Raw genomic sequence first — 21432 nt, forward strand, 5'->3', positions numbered from 1 at the left:
ATCTGAACAATCCGATCAATTTTATGCCGGAATTACAAAAAAATGTGATCTATCTATAAACATACAGAGGCTCAAGGGAGTTTGAGATCTGGGTCAAAGTACAGCTTGTTTTCAAGACTGTAGATGTATTTTTCTTCAATTTACTGGCACTGTGAGTAATCCTGCATTTAGCAAGTGCCAAGTCATTAGTGTAGCTTCAAGCTTTTCTCTTGTAGTAGCAAATGTTGACGCTTATGCACATATATTTGAGAAATTATTAAGATTACAGTATATGCTTCCCTTCCTTGTTTGGATGGAGACTGAACACGCGTAAGAGCTAAATTTGTTTGAGTAGAGAATCGAGGGACTGTATATCCACCTTTACAGGAGGGACTGTATATCCACCTTTACAGAAGGGACTGTATATCCACCTTTACAGGAGGGACTGTATATCCACCTTTACAGGAGGGACTGTATATCCACCTTTACAGAAGGGACTGTATATCCACCTTTACAGGAGGGACTGTATATCCACCTTTACAGGAGCCAATCATTTGGCTTGGTCAAGTTGTCACTGTGCTAAATAATTCACTTAAAATAAAATAAAAGCTGAATGATTCTTAAATCTAAATATTGGCGGTTTTCAGTGACTCAAGAATACAAACAAACCGCTAATGCCTTAGTGACATCACACAAGAGAAACACTACATTTGTGAGTGGTTAAGACACACAGCTGAGGTGAAATGTTGTCTATACACCAGGTGACACTTGGCTACGCTGCAGCTATCCTATAAATAAAATGTCAAGGTAATGAATAACTAGGAACTACACTGATGTTTGCTTCACTGTTTTCTTCTTTGGTGTGGGCGGTTTTCTGATTTCTTAGTTAAAGGTGCAGATCTGGAGGGTTCATGGGCAGAGTGTGTGGGATGTTTGGATGGTGTTGCTCTCACACCCTCACACGTTCACTCAAGGTTGTTGATGGAGGACTGGCTGGCTGATTTATGTCCCAGGGCTTCCTCATGTCAGAGTTACCTTCTTATAGTTATGCTGTCATAGTGAGACTTGCTGGAGTCCTTGCTTCACTCTGTACACAGTGTACATTGTCCTTAACTATTATGTCGAATGAGCTAGAATTTTCCTCTCTCTCTTTCTCACTCTCTCCTCCTGAGATCTCCAAACCTGCCTGATCCATCCTGATACTCTACTTCTGGTTGGAGTTTTCCTCAACTGAAAACCACTCCTCATGGATAGTCTGGAGATAGCTGAGGTTACTGTGGGTGGTATCACTAAGAAACGATGAAGATGGCTTTAGAAGTGATCTCAGATTAAGATGCGTTTCACTTGAAGTCTGGATCCTCTCAAGGTCTTGTCCTCATATCGCCTGCCTTATTGAGTTTCCCTCAGCACCGTCACCTCTGGGTTGCTCATACATTAAGGATACATTTATAAATTTAAAATTCCTCTGCGAAATAAATGTACAGAATTCTGTGCAGCAGCGTTGCCACAATGCCCCCTGGAAAAAGCGCAATGCGAATAAAACCGAATTGAACTGAATTGCTCGGATGTGATTTTAGAGGAAACATAGTGGTCAGAGAGCAAAAACAGGCCAGTGCATGAAATATTAATAAGATAGCGCATTAAGTCCCGTCCCGCAGTAAAAAAGAGCCAACTGTCAACTGTAGGTAAAGACTTGAGCAAAAAAGGAAAATAAATTTCTTACACTAGTATATGTACAGATATAAAATAACTGCCTAAAAATAGACATAGTGGACAAAAGGAAGTTTTATAGAGCTTCAGTGAATATGTAAGCAATATATAAGGATTGTTTTTTAATAACTGTCAACAACAAAAAAAGATAGACGTGAAGAAATTTCACAATGAGCACTCATTATTTTTCTTTTTTGATGAAAAAATTTGGCAGGAAGCAACCTGAACTGATATGAATTTCTTTTCCACTGATCCAGATTATTCTCCGTTCAAGCGCATGTTTGAAGATGATCGAGATGTTTATTAATTCCTTTACCTAATAAACTGGAAACACCGCGATGAAAACACATTTTTTCCAAAGCAGAAAGAATATTTCCGAGTGCGGTTCAGTGTTGTGACTCGCACTACAGATAAGTGTGACATTGTTCCTCTGTAGCAGCACCGCACCTCTGCTGTAGTCCTAATTATCTTAATTGGGTAATAATCACGGTTTTCGTTAGATTGGTCAGGTATAGAAAAAAACAGATATCTGCAGTGCAGGAATTCCCAGGAGTGAGCTTGAGAAGCAGCGTGTTTATACGTTATATACTAAATAGCCTTATAGCACCTTCCTCTGCTCGCACCTCGTCTGTAACTTTGTCAGCGTCCCTCAGGGAGCCTGGAAAGACTAATTTAGATTGCAGTCCCTTTTCTGATGATAAAAACAAAAATTACTGACAAGAGAACATGCTACTGTTTTCCAACAGCAGATGTGTCACCGCTGTAGGCCCAATCAATGCTGTTTTAATTAGCACTGCTCTTTCTAGCGTGGAACGTAAACAGAATTTTAATGCTACTCTGCTACGCTGCAGGGTGCAATGACAAATACGAACAGTAACCATGTGTGTTGGAGTGTAAACCCTGCCTAAACTGTGTGTGTGTGTGTGTATGAGAGCTGCTACACCTTTCGCAAGCCCTGACAGTCCAGGCGGCGATGATCCACAGGGAAATGGTGAAGACGAGCAGCACGGTGCCAGGGCAGATGGTCATAAGAGTCTTCATGACAAAGCGTGTGTTGAAGTTGATCTTGTTGAGGGCGCCGATGCTGCGTGACGATGCATCCGTGAAGAGCTTGCTGTGCAGCAGCATGACGCGGGCGATCAGGTAGAGCCGCAGGAACATGGGGATGGACAGAATGATGTCCACGTCGGCGTCCGTCTTGGACGGCGTGTAGTAGAAGGCCAGACGTGCCGTCCACGTGAAGGTGTACTTGCCCGGGATGGGGTGGATGGCGCACACAAGAATTTCCAGGCAGATGAAGAAGATGCGCTCGTACGTCATGGCTATCCTCCAGTCGTCCGCTGCGTTGTCTACCATAAACAGCTGATGTGGTGATAAAAAAAAAGAAAAGAAAAAGATGACTGATATTTCAGATCATTCACTGTGTTTCAAATGATTATATTATGCAGAGAATTTATATTGACCATATTTATGTGCAGCCTAATAATCAAGATCACAGCAGAACAAATATTCCAGGGGGTGAAGCTGGACCTGGAACTCATCCAACTATAAGACTAAACCTTAACCACTAATGCTAGGTTACTATGGCAACCAGCAGTCGAATTCTTGCTTGTGGCTTTAAAGTACTGTGACCGACAGCTAGCAGAATGAACATAACAATGCTCGCTCTTATTCAGCCTCAAAGACAGAGTTGCCTCAACCTTCTGGTTCGACTCCACCCGGATTGGAGGAGCTGGAACCGGTCTGACTCCATCCTCTGGACTCAGTAATAAGTGTGGTACATAAAAAAAACTGCACATAATTTACCTTCAAAGCTTTATTCTAAAACAATTCTGTACTTCAAATCTTTTTTAAAATGTACACTCCATGCATATTAAAGACTCAAAAAGTAAGCCAGTCACTCTAGAGAAAAAGAAAAGTAAGGCAAAGGTACAGATTAACACCATGTATTTTCCAAAATATGTAAGCTTTTTCATCATGTTACACAACGAGCAATTTAGCAAGTAAAAAAAAAATAAAAAATTTAATACTGCATCTTTTACAAGGTTAAAAAAATTGCAAGGTTGGATTTGGGGAAGGGAATCTAATATCGTCTCTCCCGCCGTCTTTACAATAAGGACATCGGAAGCACATGAAACTGACATCACAATGATAAAGCTGTGACAAGACTCTGAAACCTTGCATGGCTGATAAATTACTGTAGGTCCAGATGATTCAGGTAGTCTGAGATCTTCAGGCTCGTGTTTTTATGAGTAGATACAGAATGCGCAGGTCACAATGTATTGATGTCGACCTTTGCACGTAAACATAACCGTGGCTTGCACCATATTAATATTTGCCGTATTACCCTGATCTCTGTGCTGTAATCTTTAGCGAATTTCTTTTCCACAATGTGTCTGTTTCCCATCGGGATGAGAAAAAAATACTCTGCTATTTTCAGCACACACACTCACATACATTGCAATTTCAATCTTGACTCAGCAGCCCGTGCCAGCACTCATCCCTCACTGTTCATTCTTAAGCCCATCTTTCAGGTTCTGCCACCATGATTCTCCGCAATTGGCTCATGCCTGGGAACCACTCAACATCTCCCCCTCCTTTTCTCCATCAGAAAAAAGACTCGCCTCCACCTTGGGCTCGATAAATAACTCCCGCCCAAACGGGTGTGTTGTCAAAGCGGCTCCCCTCCTTGATAATCTGCGCAGATAAACTTCCCTTACTGCTTCCTCCTTGAGCTGTCTGTCACCTCAAGGTCCACTCGGCGTTCTCTGTCAGCACCACATAATTCACCGTTCTCCTTCTTCATCTTTCTTTCTCGTCTCTCAGCTCTCAACTCTACCCGGCGTGTCTGCAACTCTCAGATACGACACGAGGAAAGCATAAACTTCTGACGCGATGAATTTCAATGAGGCTTGTGCATTCGCAAGGCTCTCACGGAGTAATAGGTTTATTGTTGAGTCTACAGGCTTTTCTCAAATGGAATTCTTGTTGCGAGTGAAGCTGTGTTGTTCTTTTTAGTGTTTTATACAAAATCCCTGCCGTATTCTCTGTTCTGATTGGTCAGAAGATGGTTCATTTTCTAGAATGGTGGCTTTGGAGTTCGGAGTTCCATCTGTGAGGAAAATTCACCAAGAGCTATGGCAGATTCTCCTGATCCTCAGTTCAGGGATCATCACCGAATATTTAATGAACAAATCAAAGAACCATGCCAGATTTAACAGACGACATTTCTCATTAGCCTGTCCAATGAGATTCTAATGAAGTCACTGATGTAGTGGCACAAACCAAATAACCATTTTGGTTCTTCAAAGTTCTTCAAAGGTTCTTTGGAGGGTCAGTGGATCTGTTATTGCAATGAGATTCTATTTTTTTTAGATTTTATACATGGGAAAGTCATTGTTTGATTGTTGTAGTGTTCCACAACAAACTTTAAGGGTTAAACCAAAGAACCATTCAAGATTTTGTAGGAAAATTGTTTCCTCAAAGCTTCTTGAAGGGTCTATCTCAGGGGTCGGCAACCTTAAACACTCAAAGAGCCATTTGGACCCGTTTCCCAAAGAAAAAAAAAAACGCAGGGAGCCACAAAACCCTTTTGACATCTAAAATAAAGATAACGCTGCATATATATCGTTTTTTTACCTTTATGGAAAGTATAGAAAAAACTGTAGTGTGTTGCATTTATAAAATCAGTGAACTGCTACCGAGTAAACGCAATTTTATTTCTGCAAGCAAACAAAATTATTTTGAACAGTTTGAACTAACCTTAAGTAAAAAGATGCTGAATTGAAGGTTACTTTCAAATAAAATGTTCAATGTCTACTTGAGTCCTCTTCTTATTCATGGCATCAAAGTTTTATCTTGCCGGCTACAGCGAACCAAAATGTTTTTAATATTTTAATGTTACAAAAACATCATAATCTTAGAATGTCATTAAAAAAAAAAACTAACTAACTAAAATAAAATAAATTTAAATTAAATATTTATTTTCCAAATCTACAGGGAGCCGCAGCAGAGGGATGAAAGAGCCACTTGCGGCTCCGGAGCCGCGGGTTGCCGACCCCTGGGCTATCTTTATGATGACGTTCTACTTGGTATATTTTACAAATGTTCTACACACAAAATGTAAGGGCCAATACAAAGAACCATTCAATATTTTGTAGATAAATGGGTTCCACAGAGGTTCTTTGGATGTGTCTTTCTAATGAGGTTATACTTGGTATATTTTATATATGATGAAGCCATTGTTTAATTTTTGTAATTTTCCACAAGCAAAAAAAATTAAGGCACATTCAAGATTTAATAATCAATATTTTATCTTACTTATGTAGGTTGTTGTAGTTGAAAGTCTTTTTTGTGGTGTCCTACACAGAATGTTTAAGGGGCAAACCAAAGAACCATTCGCGATTTGTTTAAAAATTAGTTTTAGAAGGTTTCTCCAAGATTCTTTGGATGATGAGTGTCTGTCTTTCTAATGAGGTTCTACTTGGTACATTTTATAAATGGGGAAGCCATTGTAGTGGTTTACAAAGAACCTTTAACAAACTAAAATAAACCAAAGATTTTTTCCAGATTGAAACTTTCTTTTGAGAGTGCCCAAAAAAAATGCTCAACAGTTCAGATTTTTTACTTGAAGCGCTTTTATGAATGGAAAATGTATTGATGCATGGTTCTATACTGAATCTGTAAGAAAAAAACAACAACAACCAATCCTTGAAAGGTCTTTACTAAATGGGAAAACCAACACTTAATTCTTTCCCTTGTGGAAATTTATGATGTTACATAGAATATTTTCCCCCAAGAATATAACCACTAAGCCATCTCCACCATCATCCTGCTTTTTAAGGATGCAGCTAAATATGAATGCATTATACAGAACGGACATATATTCTGCTCTTAATGGCTACATATACAGATAAATATAACTAAAAAGTGCACTATTTGCATTTTAGAAACATTACCAGGAACGTTCAGGGAGACTTTAATCATTTTTTCTGGTTTTTACTTCAATAAAGTGCGAGTGAGTGGATAGATAGGCAGCATGTGGAACAAATAAAGACCATTGCTTATCTGCATGAATGTGATGTGGTGCATTTACAATGGGCCTTCATACTGTACATCCTGCCTGGTCAGGGTTGTGGTGGGTTAAATCCAGATACTCACTCTCTCACTCTCACTCATTTTCTACCGCTTATCCGAACTACCTCGGGTCACGGGGAGCCTGTGCCTATCCCAGGCATCATCGGCCATCGAGGCAGGATACACCCTGGACGGAGTGCCAACCCATTGCAGGGCACACACACACACACTCTCATTCACTCACACACTACGGACAATTTTCCAGAGATGCTAATCAACCTACCATGCATGTCTTTGGACCGGGGGAGGAAACCGGAGTACCCAGAGGAAACCCCAGAGGCACGAGGAGAACATGCAAACTCTGCACACACAAGGCGGAGGCGGGAATCGAACCCCGACTCTGGAGGTGTGAGGCGATCGTGCTACCCACTAAGCCACCGTGCCCCCCCTCCAGATACTCTAATTTGCTTTTATTTTGGGATTAGAACCACTAAAGTCTTAAAACAAGGAAATAAAATGTTCCAGTTTATTACACATCAATTTAAATCCAGATACAGAAACAAATATTTGGTGTGCTAAACAGATACAGATACGGATAGAGCCGGTGTCATTGTGCTAGGCCTCTACCCTGCTTTGGTAAATACAGTATATGAACGCCAGTTCAGTCCAATGCTGCTGATTTACTGCAAATGATGAAAAAAGTCCAGACAGTTTCCTGATGCAGAGTCTATAGAGCAGCCCTTCGTCACAGTACACACACTACGGGGTATTTGATCCAACCCTTCGGCACAATGCCTGATTTCACTAGTTAACTCCCCTCCATTGTTAGGCACGAGAGCTCATTAGTGAAATCATTTCGGGGTGTGAAGGGTATGAAACAAATACCTGAGGCCTTTATCGCCTGCAGGAAACCTTCACTCAAGCAAAGCGCTCTGATTCAGAGCCGATTCAGAGAAGTCCCGTCCCCTTCCGCCGTTAATTATTCACTTCCTTCGCTGCCACTCGGCTGTGCGTCATCAGCGTGAAAAAAGGCCCGGATGCTTCAATAATTCAGAGGACGTAAGGACCATATAAAACTCAGCGGTAAATAAATGAGAATCTCAAATTATAAAAGGCCTCTCTGCCTGCAATTTAGATATATATTTTTCCCCCATTAAGAAAAAAACATCTGTCTGTTCCATTATTAGAAGTAAAATGGGATCAATGACCTAGATTGTATATTTAGCAGCGGCGTGTTACAAAACCACGAATCATTCAAACAGAAACACATCTTGGAGCTTTTAGGTGGTGCTTTCCACTCAAGGACACGCTGTAGGGAACAAAATTAAAGCTCCCTGACTGCTCCTCCGCACACTAATCATACACACATAATCGTGTTATAACACAACAAATCTACACACACACACACGCACACATTTATACACAGCATATAAAAATACTCTCACTGCATTTTAAACTACTTTAATTCAGTAAGCTGAAAATCCTTAAAAGTTTTAAGAGCCCTTGAGTCTTCTTTATTTCTCTGGTTGACTTTTAACATTGTCCTGCATCATCCAGGCTGCTGCTGCTAGGATTTTCCCTGTTCAAATCTATTCTATTGGTGTTAAAAAAAGTCGTTTTTTAGGTTAGAAATGTGGTATTCTTTATTATAGTAGTAGCTGTGAATGTAAACGTGTTCCATTAAGCTTTATAGCAAGTCTTTAGCATAGATTGCGAATGTTCCACAATATTAAATGTAACTATAAACCGATAAAAATCTAAATTAAAACAAATATAAAACTGTAATTATTCAGACAATATAAGATCATCCGGATTTTTTTTTACATTCTTTTATTCCTTCAGTAATTAAAGAGGACCGTGTTACTAAATTCATTATAGAACAGAAATAATGGGTTTGGGTTTGTGACATGGTTTACATTTTGAGAAATCTATCCTCGTGTGATGAGGAGATGGGACAAAAAATTCTAATCGACTCGGTGAAAAGCAACAGCGAGTTGATTTCAAGTGAGGGTTAATAAAGTGATAAAGAATCGGACCTTCTTCCGACTGTCACTCCTTACAGTCGGAATTCGTTCTTTTATCATAGATAAGCACTTTATCCTGCTCAGGGTCACGGTGGATCACGGAAATACAACCGGGATGCAATAATGTACGTATTAAAAAATAATAATGCATGATGACTTGTAAATAGGACAATATTTCGAAGTGTATCGCTGTATTTCATGTAGTGACAGAAACACCCCATAAAAAGGCTGATTTGCTTCCAGGTGGAAATTCATTCATTCATTCTTTTTCTACCGCTTACCCGAACTTCTCGTGTCACGGGCGTATTCGGGCATCGAGGCAGGATACACCCTGGACGGAGTGCCAACCCATCGCAGGGCACACACACACTCTCATTCACTCACACACTCACACACTACGGACAATTTTCCAGAGATGCCAATCCACCTACCATGCATGCATGTCTTTGGACCGGGGGAGGAAACCGGAGTACCCGTAGGAAACCCCCGAGGCACGGGGAGAACATGCAAACTCCACACACACAAGGCCGAGGCGTGAATCGAACCCCCAACCCTGGAGGTGTGAGGCGAACGTGCTAACCACTAAGCCACCTTGCCCCCTTCCAGGTGGAAATATACAAATATAATTAATGAGTTTGCTTTTCTGAACCTCATGTCCTCTTATCTCATAAGACATGCTGCACGGCGCCGAGCCGTCAAAGATAAACCGGAGATCGGTGTCAGGAATACTTGAGTCTCAGCTTCCCAGTAATTCTGACAAGTGCGAGGAATCCATCATCTCTGACTCAGACTGTGTGCTTGGAGCCACGCACGCTTAGCTCAGTATGAGTTAAACAGAGAGAGACGAGCTGAAAAAAAAAAAAAAAAAAATTCAGATCTTCCTCAAGGAAGCAAATGTGTCCTCGAGGAAGGGGATAAAAAGCTTTCGTCTGTTTATCAGGGGTGATCTGCTGTCAGGAAAGTGCTTTCCGAAAGTCTGTTACTCCAAAGAGCGGTGATTAAACATTTAGAGTGGGCTGCGCAAGGAAAACTACTCGCTAGGTAAAACTAATTATGTTAATGGACAACCTGCAACACAATCCTCAAGAGGTCTTCACCTCCGCGCATCAGATATTCCGCACGGAGTGTCAGAGCCACCGGGCAGGTAGAGCTCCTGCGTTTGCCCACTGCGCGTATACATGTGTAGGTTAAGTTACACGGCAAACCAAGCTGACCTCAGCAACACACACGAAAGAATGAATCAAAGGATCCCCGGGGGTCAAGAGGATTTCCTGGAGTCTCATAGCGTGAATAAATCATACAGCATCAGACGAAGACTGGACGGTTGATCTTATCCCAGTTCTCAAACAGCTCTAGAGTCCAGAAGTCACCAAAGTCTGTTTTATTGCAAGAATTCTGGACTTGAAACAGGAAAATGTTACCACACTGAGGTTTCCTAAAACAAATATAGCTGATATTCCTATAACAATACATCTTTTAATATCCAGTGTCAGCGATTCCCTGACTAGCTTCTTTTTTTTTCTTTTACTTAAAAAACCACAGCCTTTCATCTGAGCAAAGAGTAAAAACTTCAGCCCTGAAAACTGAACATTACAAAGCTCTGACACTGATGACTTCACATTTTGCACATACTATACAATATTTCAGTCATTTGCTGTTTTTTGCACAACTCTATATATTATCCCAAGGACCTGCTGCTAAGAAACTGTGTTCATTCTAATGTTACTGCATGAAATATTGTTTGAACATTCAGTATTCTCACACAGTATATACGCCGGTCGGTCGGCGCTGTTTCTGTTACTGTTTATTGTCTTTTGTGTATTGTATCTTTTGTACTTTTGTCTTGTAATGTTTTGTCTACACTGTCTTTTGTCCTGCACTGTCTTGTCTGTCTTGTTTGTCTTGTCCTGCACTGTTTGCACCAGGTTGCACAGTTGCACTTTATGTGGCTAAGACTACTTACATGTCCTTATCCCTGTCTTTGTTTTATGTAGCACCCTGATCCTGGAGAAACGTCATCTCATTTCACTGTGTACTGCAACAGCTATATATGGTTGAAATGACAATAAAAGCTTCTTGACATCCATAAATGTTACATGAACATCTCCTTACAGAAAACTTTACAATATCATCAATAATAGGTACATTTCTCATTGTTAAATATGCCAGGACTAAGGTCAGACCTGCTGTTATAATTAATAGTAAAAATAATGAATATTTTAATTAACCGTTGCCTTCTGACCAATCAGATGCGAGACCAGTGCTGTCATACATGCCTGCAATAACATTAATACCGTTTGAACAGCCTACTTATTTTATTATTCATTATCTACATACCTGCCTCTTTAATTTTGAAATGTAGTAATGTAATACATGTAAAACCTCTGGACAAAAAAATTAAATAAAAAATAAGTGTGAATAATAATAACTGCAGTTCTGGCAACCCTGCAATCGGAAAGACATGGAATATTTCCAAACTGCATAATTTCACATCTTCATGAATTCATGGATTTTAATGAGAGTGAAAGATGGAGCGATGTTATTTTTAGTCTTTTCTCAGTCATGTATAACATTGTACGATTTATACATCTGCATCGATTTAAATAAAAAGGTTTAAAATGACTTTAATTTGCAAAAAGATAAAAGATAATAAAATGCCAGACGTCGTGACTTCACTCGTCCTCAAGCTTGACAATCGCGCTGATGAATTTGACAAGTGCTGACACTCCATGTCTTTTGTTTCCTACGAGTTTAGACTTTGTGTTGCTATTGATTAAAAGTTTTTTGGCCAAGGCTGCAGAGGATTTGACGCGACACTCGACGGTCATCGGCATCTGTCACTCTGCTAGGCAGTGCAGACCGGTTACTGGTTTCAAGCCTGCTCAATATAACTAATGGAGCGGGGCTCAATATTTAATCTGTGTAATGCGGAGATGGGAGCATATATCTTGTCACTGGGAAAAGAAATCGCTCCATCTCATTAGTGAATTACAGCCAGAGAGGCTCGCCTCAATTAGAAATGACCGCCATGGTTTATTTATAATATCAAAGAGAGAGAGAGATGGTAAAAGGCCACTTTGCATAAATAGAGCCCCAGGTTTCTTTGTGCTTTCAGGCTACTTTGAGAAGATGTATGGTCTCTGCGTATTTCATCAACCCGAGTCCATTAGAAGGACGTAAAGGTTATAGCCGATCCTGTTTAACGGTAAACCGATGCTCGACGTGAGGTACAGATTCGCTAACGATAACCCACGTGTGCTATGGTAAATCTTTACGGAAAAGGGTTGTAGGTTTAATCGTGTTGTATCTGGACTGTAATTCTGTCCCAGAGACGTCAGCGCAGTGAAAACACAAAGGTCGCGGTGAAGACTGGAAATGAGACACCTGTCTGCCTTGTCAGTGAGGAAACGTTTCACCACAAGATTAGAGATCCGACACATCCTTTGTAGACTGACACTGTCACTCAATCACACACACAAACACACTTTTCAGTATACACATACTGTACACACATACGCAAGCAGATGAAGAGACACACACACACATATTTGTACAAATCCCTTCAAAAACATGGATAACAGATGAGACACCAGGGAAGGGGGTGTGGCCTGTGAGAATGGGGTGTGGTCTTGATGCCTGTCTCTCAGTAAAAGAACTCTCAGTGTGTCCTCTAGGTCTGTCTCTTTGTGAAGGGGCGTGGCCCAAAGGTATTTTTTTTAGTAAACAAAACCGTTTCTGTCCGTTATTAATGAATGTCCTCACTGTCTCAGCCAAAGAGGAGTGTCCTCTGAGCTGTCTCTCAGTAAAGGAGGCGTGTCCTCTGCAGCTGTCTCTCAGTAAAGTAGGCGTGACCTCTGTAGCTGTCTCACAGTAAAGGAGGCGTGGTCTCTGTGTCTGTCCTTTAGTAAAGGTGGCGTGGCCTCTGTGTCTGTCCTTTAGTAATGGAGGCATGGCCTCTGTGTCCGTCTGTCAATATAAGAGGTGTGTCCTCTGTGTCCGTCTGTCAATATAAGAGGTGTCCTCTGTGTTCGTCTGTCATTTATGGAGGCAATTTTTCAATCTCTCTCTTTCTGCCAGCTGTACCGAAGAAGACATGGCTTCCAACTCAACAAAACTAAGACTTTATTCTATAATTTTTTTCCATACATTATAACAAATCTGACCTAACGATTCTTATCATAGTCCATATGTCAATAAAGCTTACAGTACTCTATAATTCTCCACGATGCCACATCTTTGCACCACTTCTTGTCATTTTCTGAGAAGGAACAGCGGAAAAGACTTGAGGTGAGCCATAAAGGCCTGCATGTGAGACCCTGACTGACCAAACACAATCTCTTACTGACAACACAAAAGGCATCAGATTCAAAATAACCTGAAGATAAACTAACGCCGGTGCTGTCTTCCTTCTCAGGATTAATCTTAAACTAGGGTTGTGTGTTACAGTGTATTACACTGAAGCCTGACTGACCCCCAGTCTATATGAGCTGTCACAAGCCTACACAATCCAATAACTTCCAGCTCAGTGAAAAAGTAGATGATTCAGCAACCGCCAGAGCTGCTGGTAATAAAGTGATAACAACTTTACAGTGTGATAACATCAAAAAAAGATTAGAGGGACAATCGAGCTAATAATAGCCACCAGCTATAGCAAATGATCGACATAATGAGAAAGTAATGGAACAAGGATCTCAATATAACTTCTTGATATAAAATTCTATAAAATTAGAATTTAGAGTCAAATGGATTTCCAGTGAAAATGCACAAGCTTGTATCTGGAAAAAGGGCGGTAACCACGCAACCACGCTAACATGCTAACGGCTCCTCGACCGCCTCACATGGGAACTATTGACACGTATTAAACAAACCTGATGCGCTACACATTTTGAACGGGTGCCTGGTCTCTTCGGGTTCTTCCGGCTTGCTGAATTAAAGATGGAAAAACGAGAAGCTTGGAAAAGAGCCTCCCTTTATGTGCCAGCTAACTCGTCACATTTCGTAATGAAAATTGCTTTTAGGAAGAATTTCTCAAGTAGCAGAGAGGGTTGCAATGTGTAAAATTGTGCTTTGGTGTGCTGTCTGTGAGTGTGTGTGTGTGTGTGTGTGTGTGTGTGTGTGTGTGTGTGTGTGTGTGTGCTATTTACATTGGCAGCACCTTTCTTGTGGTAAACCATTCAGAAGATCGATGTCCCTTTGAGACGTGCAAGCCTTAAATACAAGAGGAAAGAAAATTCCCTTGCACATGAGTTTGAGCTTCTGAAATGTTGCAAAGGTTTCCGCATATATTTACAGTCCCGATGACAAGATAACGCATGAGCGCTGATATAATGCGTGAGGCTATGTTTGTGCCCCTACTGGGAATTAGCTCCGTGCATTTTCCAATCCAAATATGCAGCATAGGTCTATGAGACGGAGTTAAAGTGATGAGTTAAAAACGGAAAAAGAAACACGGGCCGTTGCGTTATCAGGGTGTAGGCTATTTCTCAGAGGTGTGACTTTATCTGCGAGTGTTTGTCAAAGGTGGGAAACGTCACCACGTGCCATTTTTTAACACGTCTGTAAGCAGGCTTTTACAGACGCTCATTTCTCTCTCTCTCTCTCTCTCTCTCTCTCTCTCTCTCTCTCTCTCTCTCTCTCACTTTCTCTCAATCACTTGAGCAAGGCTTACTTTTACAGACTTATAATGAACATATAGTACTACAAAAAAGAAGGGAATGACAAAAGAGGAAAAAAGAGACTCAGATTTCAAAGCATGGCTGCTCTCAAAACGCAGTGTTTGAAGAAAGCAGCATTTGCACACACTCACAGAAAGCAGAACAGCAGGTCCTGCCTGTGTCAAGAACCGAGTCTTTGTTGTTATTTTAATAATCTAGCACCAGATGGGGACCTTCCTGAGATCTGGAATAATTCTATAGGTCTTGGAAAAGACGTAAAGATTAAGACTTACGTAGTGGGCAGGGTTAACATGACAGAAAGGGTAACTTCATGCTACGAATCTGAGTATGAACAATTCCCTAATGTTACTGCTAATGTTCCATCAGCAGCAAGTGAATATGAATATGATGTTCATTAATGTTCATTAATATGATGTTCAGTCCCTCCAGAAATGAACAAAATCTAGCAAACTAGATATTGGGAGGAGTCTGCAATTCTTCTAAATTAGATCATATTTCCACAGATTTCCACAGATGAACTCATCACAACTAATCCTGCTTCCATTCACGTGTGGAACATGAGCACAGTTCTCACAGAAAGTCAGTACATATGTGACTTCACTTCAGTTTTGCAATTCAGAAAAAACAACAACAACAAAATCAAAATCAAGCATTTTTGGCTGTATAGAGCTTTCCATTTGGAGATAATGTTTGATATATTTCCAAATGTGGTGTTGTGTTTTTGGATCGCTTATTAGAAGAAGCAGAAGCATTTTTTTGTCACATACTGCACAAGAATTTAGGGTCAGATCACATGGTCAGCAATGGTACATCATCTTAAACCCAACAGTAGCAGTATGGCAATACTGGGGCTTAAACCGCAACCTTCTGATTAACATCTCAAAGCATTAACTGTTAAAAACACTCTTGCTCTAAAAACACTGCGCAGAATTCACAACCTTGACATTGAACTGCTTCATACCGTCTTATAAAGAGCTCAATTAGAATTAGGTTCTTAGAATTTTTTTTAAATACTCTTCTGATTGGAAGGTATAAATCAATAAACCTGGTAATAATAATAATAATAATAATAATAATAATAATAATAATAATAATAATGCATTTTATTTCATGGTGCCTTTCAGAACACCCAAGGTCACCTTACAAGCAATATACAGATCACTGCACTGGAGGATAACTAACGGTTTAGCCAAGGCCGATATTTATATGACGCTACTGCGTCACTGGATTAAAAAAATCAAATGTTAAAAATACAACATTAAACGGAAAGGAATTACATACAGGCTTCAGTGCAAGGACGGGTTTGAAATAAAGGGTGCCTGCTGAGATGTAACCACAGCAACAAAACTACAACGGTAGCTTATACTGTACGTCGCTTTTTGTCATTCTGTGATAAGAAAGATAATCATTTACTTGATCACAAACAAGATAATGATAAGTGAGGCAGGATACAACGGAATGATCATCATCACCACCTTCTTTTCCTCTGGCTCATCTATTATTTTATGATATCAGGACTGTCTCTTTCTCTCGCCTTTATTACCATAATAAATGTTAAAAACTACACTTGTAATTCATGTTACTGCCAAGTCTTTGTACAGTCATATTTATAGCTTACTTATTATTTACTTATGTAAAGCAGCTGGATAATTAAAAAGCAGCTTTTAATAAACTATAATAAATTATGAAATGATATGATTGAATGAAATGATACTTTACATGATACTATTACAAAAAGTCTAAATTTTAGAAGAAATTTGGATAAATTTATCCAAATCTATCTAAATTTACACAAATTTAAGAAGAACTTCAAATCATTTTTTTTTTAATGGTTAGCTTGTTTGAAAATCTTACATTCACACTATTACACTATCACACTATATATATATATACTGGGATGGATTTAATAATCCCTTAGGCTACATTTAAAGAAATGTATACCAGATTTCTGTTCAGCCACACAATAAGATTAAAGTGAATCCACTCTACACGCCTCGTTTATTACATAACGGGGCACAGAAGCCTTTTTTATTACCACATATACATTAAAGCACAGTGGAATTCTTTTCTTCACATACCCCAACTAAGGACGTAGGGGTCAGAGTGCAGGGGCAGCTATGATACAGCACCCCCCTGGAGCAGGGAGGGTTGAGGGCCTTGCTCAAGGGCTCAGCAGTGGCAGCTTGGCTGTGCTGGGCCTTGAACCCCGATCTTCCGATAAATAACACTATCTTAACTATCATTTAGTCAAACTCGGCATCTTTAAAATACTATATTAGCTTATATGCAATCGTAAAAGGATGTAAAGGCTAAAGTGTGGAGTTTGGTTTGTTAATTTAAGAAACGACTAGAAAACGACTTAAAGAAAACACGCACATATGTACTGATTAAATTTATGATGGGGAGTCAAACAAAGTTTTCGGATGTGAGGAAGTGATGCTAAATCGGTAGCGATACGCTTCCTTTAACTGTTCACAACATTATCCATGCAGCTTGAGGGCAAACATTTATTTTACATTGCTACATTTTACATCGAAAATCACTTCTAACTTCATTGTAGCTCTATCTTCACTTTAATATCTCAATGACCTGGAAAGAAAGTCAGGAATTTCCAATTACATTATTATTCTTATTATCTTCTCATATTGGTCTGATTAGGAACAATGTAATACTACTCATTATTTCCACTTTCATTAAAATTTCAAAATCTAGGTCTCTGTTTTGAATTCAAATCCTCTCCATGTCTGAGGAGCTATATAAATGTGAGAGTGATGATGGATGAAGGTCAGATGAGTTTTGCAGGTGCTTGACATTTTGAGGTTATCAGAGAAATCACAGAACACCTCACAGGTTTATCTCTGGAACACATCAAAGCTCCTTTTCTGTGATTTCGCCTAATCATGGCATGGATGCTCGAGTGTACGGTCAGTGTTGCAGAATGCGGCACTTAAAAAACACAAGAAAAAGACGGTCCTGCTAATAAAGTGATCAATTTGTTTTAACGATAAGTTATCTATAGAAGTGGCGGACTAATTTAACGGTCTAATAGGTTCACTTGTAGCTGGAATAATGCAGCGCTGTGAATGTTAAATCAATCTAATGTTGTGTTATTGGAGCTTTTGAGCATCTAATGAGAAAAAAAAGGCACTGATGATGATGATGATGATGATGCATGGATAGTGTGAACTGCACCGAAGAGGCTTTGTGCTTTATGGAAAAGTACCTGCTTGACCTGGTGGTAGAGTAAATTGCTGAAATGTAACACCTTTAGACAATTCCTAGAGTTTCTCATATCGTGACTGGAAGCTGAGGATGCAAACATGGATTCGATATTGATCTCCACACTGCCAGCCTGGTGTGTATGAAATAAAATCTCCATCGTGACAGTGTTGCAGCATTTTTTACTCATTTCCTCATTTGTTTCAAATCACAGAAAGCAGAATAAGACACGAGCATTCATCCGGCACTTAGTGACTGCAGTAGGGGATGAAATGAGAATGAAGAAGTGAGATCTCGCTGTGAGAGCTGATACTATTCTCAAAAGGAAACAAGAAACTGAAAACACACACACACACACACACACACACACACACACACACACACACACAGTAATCATATTATCATTTATAAGATTCTCAGACTGCTTCTGTTTTTTTTCTCTTGTATTGAGCAAAGTAATATACAAATACAAGAGGTATGAAATGGGGGGACGGGGGACATCACTGAACGCAGGATCTCTGACGCAAGGTCATAAAATTGAGCTTTTTCCAAGTGCAGGGAGGTGCACGGCCGAGCCGAGAGTCCAGAGTGTTCTCTTAACCCTCTCAGGAGATGAAATGACCGAAATGAAATGATTACGCTGGAGGAGAATGCCGGGGCTCTGGAGGTGGCGGTGTGTACAGTAAAATCGGCAGTGATGAATTAGCACCTACAGTGAGACACTCCTCCCAAGAACGGTCACGTTCTCCGACTAGAAATGAGTTTCTGTCGGGAATTCCCTACGACACTAATTCAATTCAGCACCAGGGCTGACCTACACGAAATATCCCAATTTAAAAAAAATTAAATAGGATTTCTGATGGATGCTTTTAAAAAAAAGACTTCATTTTGCAGACATCTCTCTGGAGTAAAAAATTCAAGACGGCCAGCGGATTTCAGGGCAGATAATTTGATTAAGGGATGGGATACACTCCAAGGCGACGTAATCTGATTGTGTATTATTAACCACCACATTAAGTGCTCTTCTGGACATGTTTTCAAGAGGGAGGATGTAACACAGATCACACTGTCCTCTCATAAAAGGCTGCTTTAAGTGATTTACAGTGGACTTCATATGAAACAGAAAAAAGTGTGTGTGTGTGTGTGTGTGTGTGTGTGTGTGTGTGTGTGTGTGTGTGTGTGTGTGTGTGTGTGTGTGGAGGGGTTACCTGAATCTCCCGGGCGTGATATATGATAATCAAGCCGAGAAGGATGATTGTAGAAAGGCTTATCAGGCATTTTAGAGCTAATGAATACAATGACTCCTGAAAAAGAATAGAAAAAAAATCAGGTCATTTACCTTTCGTAGCACAACTGAACCCCTGAAACTACCGGAATATGTCTGTAGGTCTGTACTTACATTTCCTCTCCTGTGTAAATACATATCTTTTCTATTAGTTTCAATGTAGCCTGAATAATTCATAGAACTACTGAATAATACGCTTCTGAATTAATTACTTGATAATACTACGCTGTGAGTTTCAGGGGTTAAAGTAATCAGGACATGTGCTATGTTAAGGTCAACTGTGTTATATACTCCATGCTCTGATCTGTAATATTTATGTAATATTACTTGGTTAATTAGCATGCTTTGTTGTTTATATTAGCTCACAATTTCCACACAAAGTCACAGAAGATGGTGAAAAAGTATATCTCTCTCCTACCTTTCATTACCCTATTTTAGCTTCTGAGCTCATTAACACCGTACTGTAGGTTGTGTAAATAATATTTAACTACTGCATTGACGACTCTTGAGAAAGAGAGAAATAGTAGCTTACTCTCTCATGCAGTAAACTGACATCAATCCAGAAGGTCTGATAGGCTTTCAGGCCCCTATTGGACTAGCCTTGAATGGCTAATGTAATTTTGTCCGTTGGGCCACCACTGGGCCACCAGTGCCAGCAGACATTGTTAAGAAAAGTGCACGTTTGCCTTGCCTTCAAATATGGCCCAGTGTTGGCCCACAAATAAACACTTTGTCAGCATCTGAAAAGCTAGCTAGCTATGCAGTTTATGTAAATAATGTTAAGCTACAGCAGAAAAGCCTCATGAAGAATCAAAGAATAGAAGCTTACTACTGAGTGTGGACACTAGATAGGAAATGTACAGAATTTTTCGCTTCTGTGATGAGGATTCTTTTAGAATATAAGAAGTGTACCATAGTTATCTATGTTGTTTAGATGGATAATGTTTAGCTGATGCAGTGGGGACTTATGTGCTTATTTTGTAATGTTTTGCCAGCGAAGTGATGTCTAAGTGAAGTTCAACTAGCAACATACTATATCTATTTAATGTTTTGCTACAGCAGTCATGTTTCTTAAAGAATAGAATTATAGTAGTTTATGACCAAGCCAGAAAGCTACATAGATTTGTATATAATGTTTTACTACTAAAGCTAGCTAACAAAGTAGTTTATGATTCTAATGTTCAGCTACTGCTGGGATGACGCTTGCAGTACAAAATACAGCTAGCTGGCTTCAGTATATGGAGATGTATTAAATCAAGAAGAAAAGAATCAAGAAGAAATTCTTATGTAGTTTGTATAGATATTTCCTTTCTTCTCAAAAAGAGAAGAGTATTGGCTTACCACTAAGCTAGCTAGCTAAGTAATGCAGCTAGCTTACAGTAGCTTCTGTTTAATGTCAACTTTTTTTAAATGCATTATTTTATGTAATATTTAGGGAATTCTTATGTAATAACAATCATAATACAGTACCTTGCTGTAATGCTATGACTCTTGAAAAAGCAGCTATGCGAAGTACGTTATATTACCATGCTAATATCTATATCTATATGTTATCTCTAATTACAATGTTTTGTTATAACATTAGATGGACTCTTTTAAAGCAAAGGAACACAAGCTAGCTAACATCAGGACAGGAGGCCACCATGCTGTCCATGCTGTAAACATTGCTGCAGGAAGTAGTTTAATCCAGAGGTAGGTGAAGACTTTCAGACACTCCATGTTTTCATTCAGTACCAGCTGTTGACTCGGCTAAGAAGGTTGTAAATGTGACAGGTGACAGAATGCTAATTACCTGCTCATGTTTATCTGGAACTAGATAAGAATACATAATATGGACTTTTTTTTGTAAATTGAGACTGAATTGAGAAAATACTTAAAGGAGTGAATCTTGGAAAATTACAGCTGTGACATACTGGTGCTGCTTCTTTAATTTTGCACTGAAATCACGTCTGATTCGCTTGACGGTGTATAGTGTCAGGATCATGTGTGCTCCTGACATCTTACAAAACACTGTAGGTTCATGTCCAAACAGCGTTGCTTTGGTGGTAGAGAGAACCACTGTAACACTAATGGCATTTGTAGAAGAAGAAGAAGAAGAAGAAGAAGAGGAAGAAGAAGAAGAAGATGAAGAAGCACATTAACTGTGTACACACAGATCCAACAGATTAACTAATCAGCAGGACCCTTACTTAGATAAATTTGGTTGCCTGCAACTGAACTTGATATAAATGCTTATGACCACCACTTAGCATCATGCACAGTTCTAAAGTAGCCTAAACTCAGACTTTACTTATGCAGTTTTACATTTTACATGCACTGTCATCTCTCTATGGAGAGGTAGAACAAACATAAGACAAAAGTCTTCCTAACTAAAACTTCACATACAGAATTAGTTATTTTAAAAAAAAATCATCACCTAAACAAGTCATGCCACTGAGAGAATTGCTTATTAGTGCTCATAAGC

General features: G+C 39.6%; 1 protein-coding gene across 1 annotated transcript in view; it reads right to left on the reverse strand.

Moving 5' to 3' along the window:
• Positions 1 to 21432, reverse strand: part of kcnn2 (potassium calcium-activated channel subfamily N member 2) — a 42236-nt gene that overhangs the window by 19788 nt on the left and 1016 nt on the right. Inside the window, exons 2-3 of the mRNA XM_027175445.2 lie at positions 18892 to 18987; positions 2633 to 3051 (exon numbers count right to left, since the gene is read on the reverse strand). Of these exons, the coding sequence (XP_027031246.2) occupies positions 2633 to 3051; positions 18892 to 18987 (515 nt within the window). The remainder of the gene's footprint in view (positions 1 to 2632; positions 3052 to 18891; positions 18988 to 21432) is intronic.

The sequence above is a fragment of the Tachysurus fulvidraco genome, chromosome 20 (genome assembly GCF_022655615.1).
Source record: "Tachysurus fulvidraco isolate hzauxx_2018 chromosome 20, HZAU_PFXX_2.0, whole genome shotgun sequence".
NCBI lineage: Eukaryota > Metazoa > Chordata > Actinopteri > Siluriformes > Bagridae > Tachysurus > Tachysurus fulvidraco.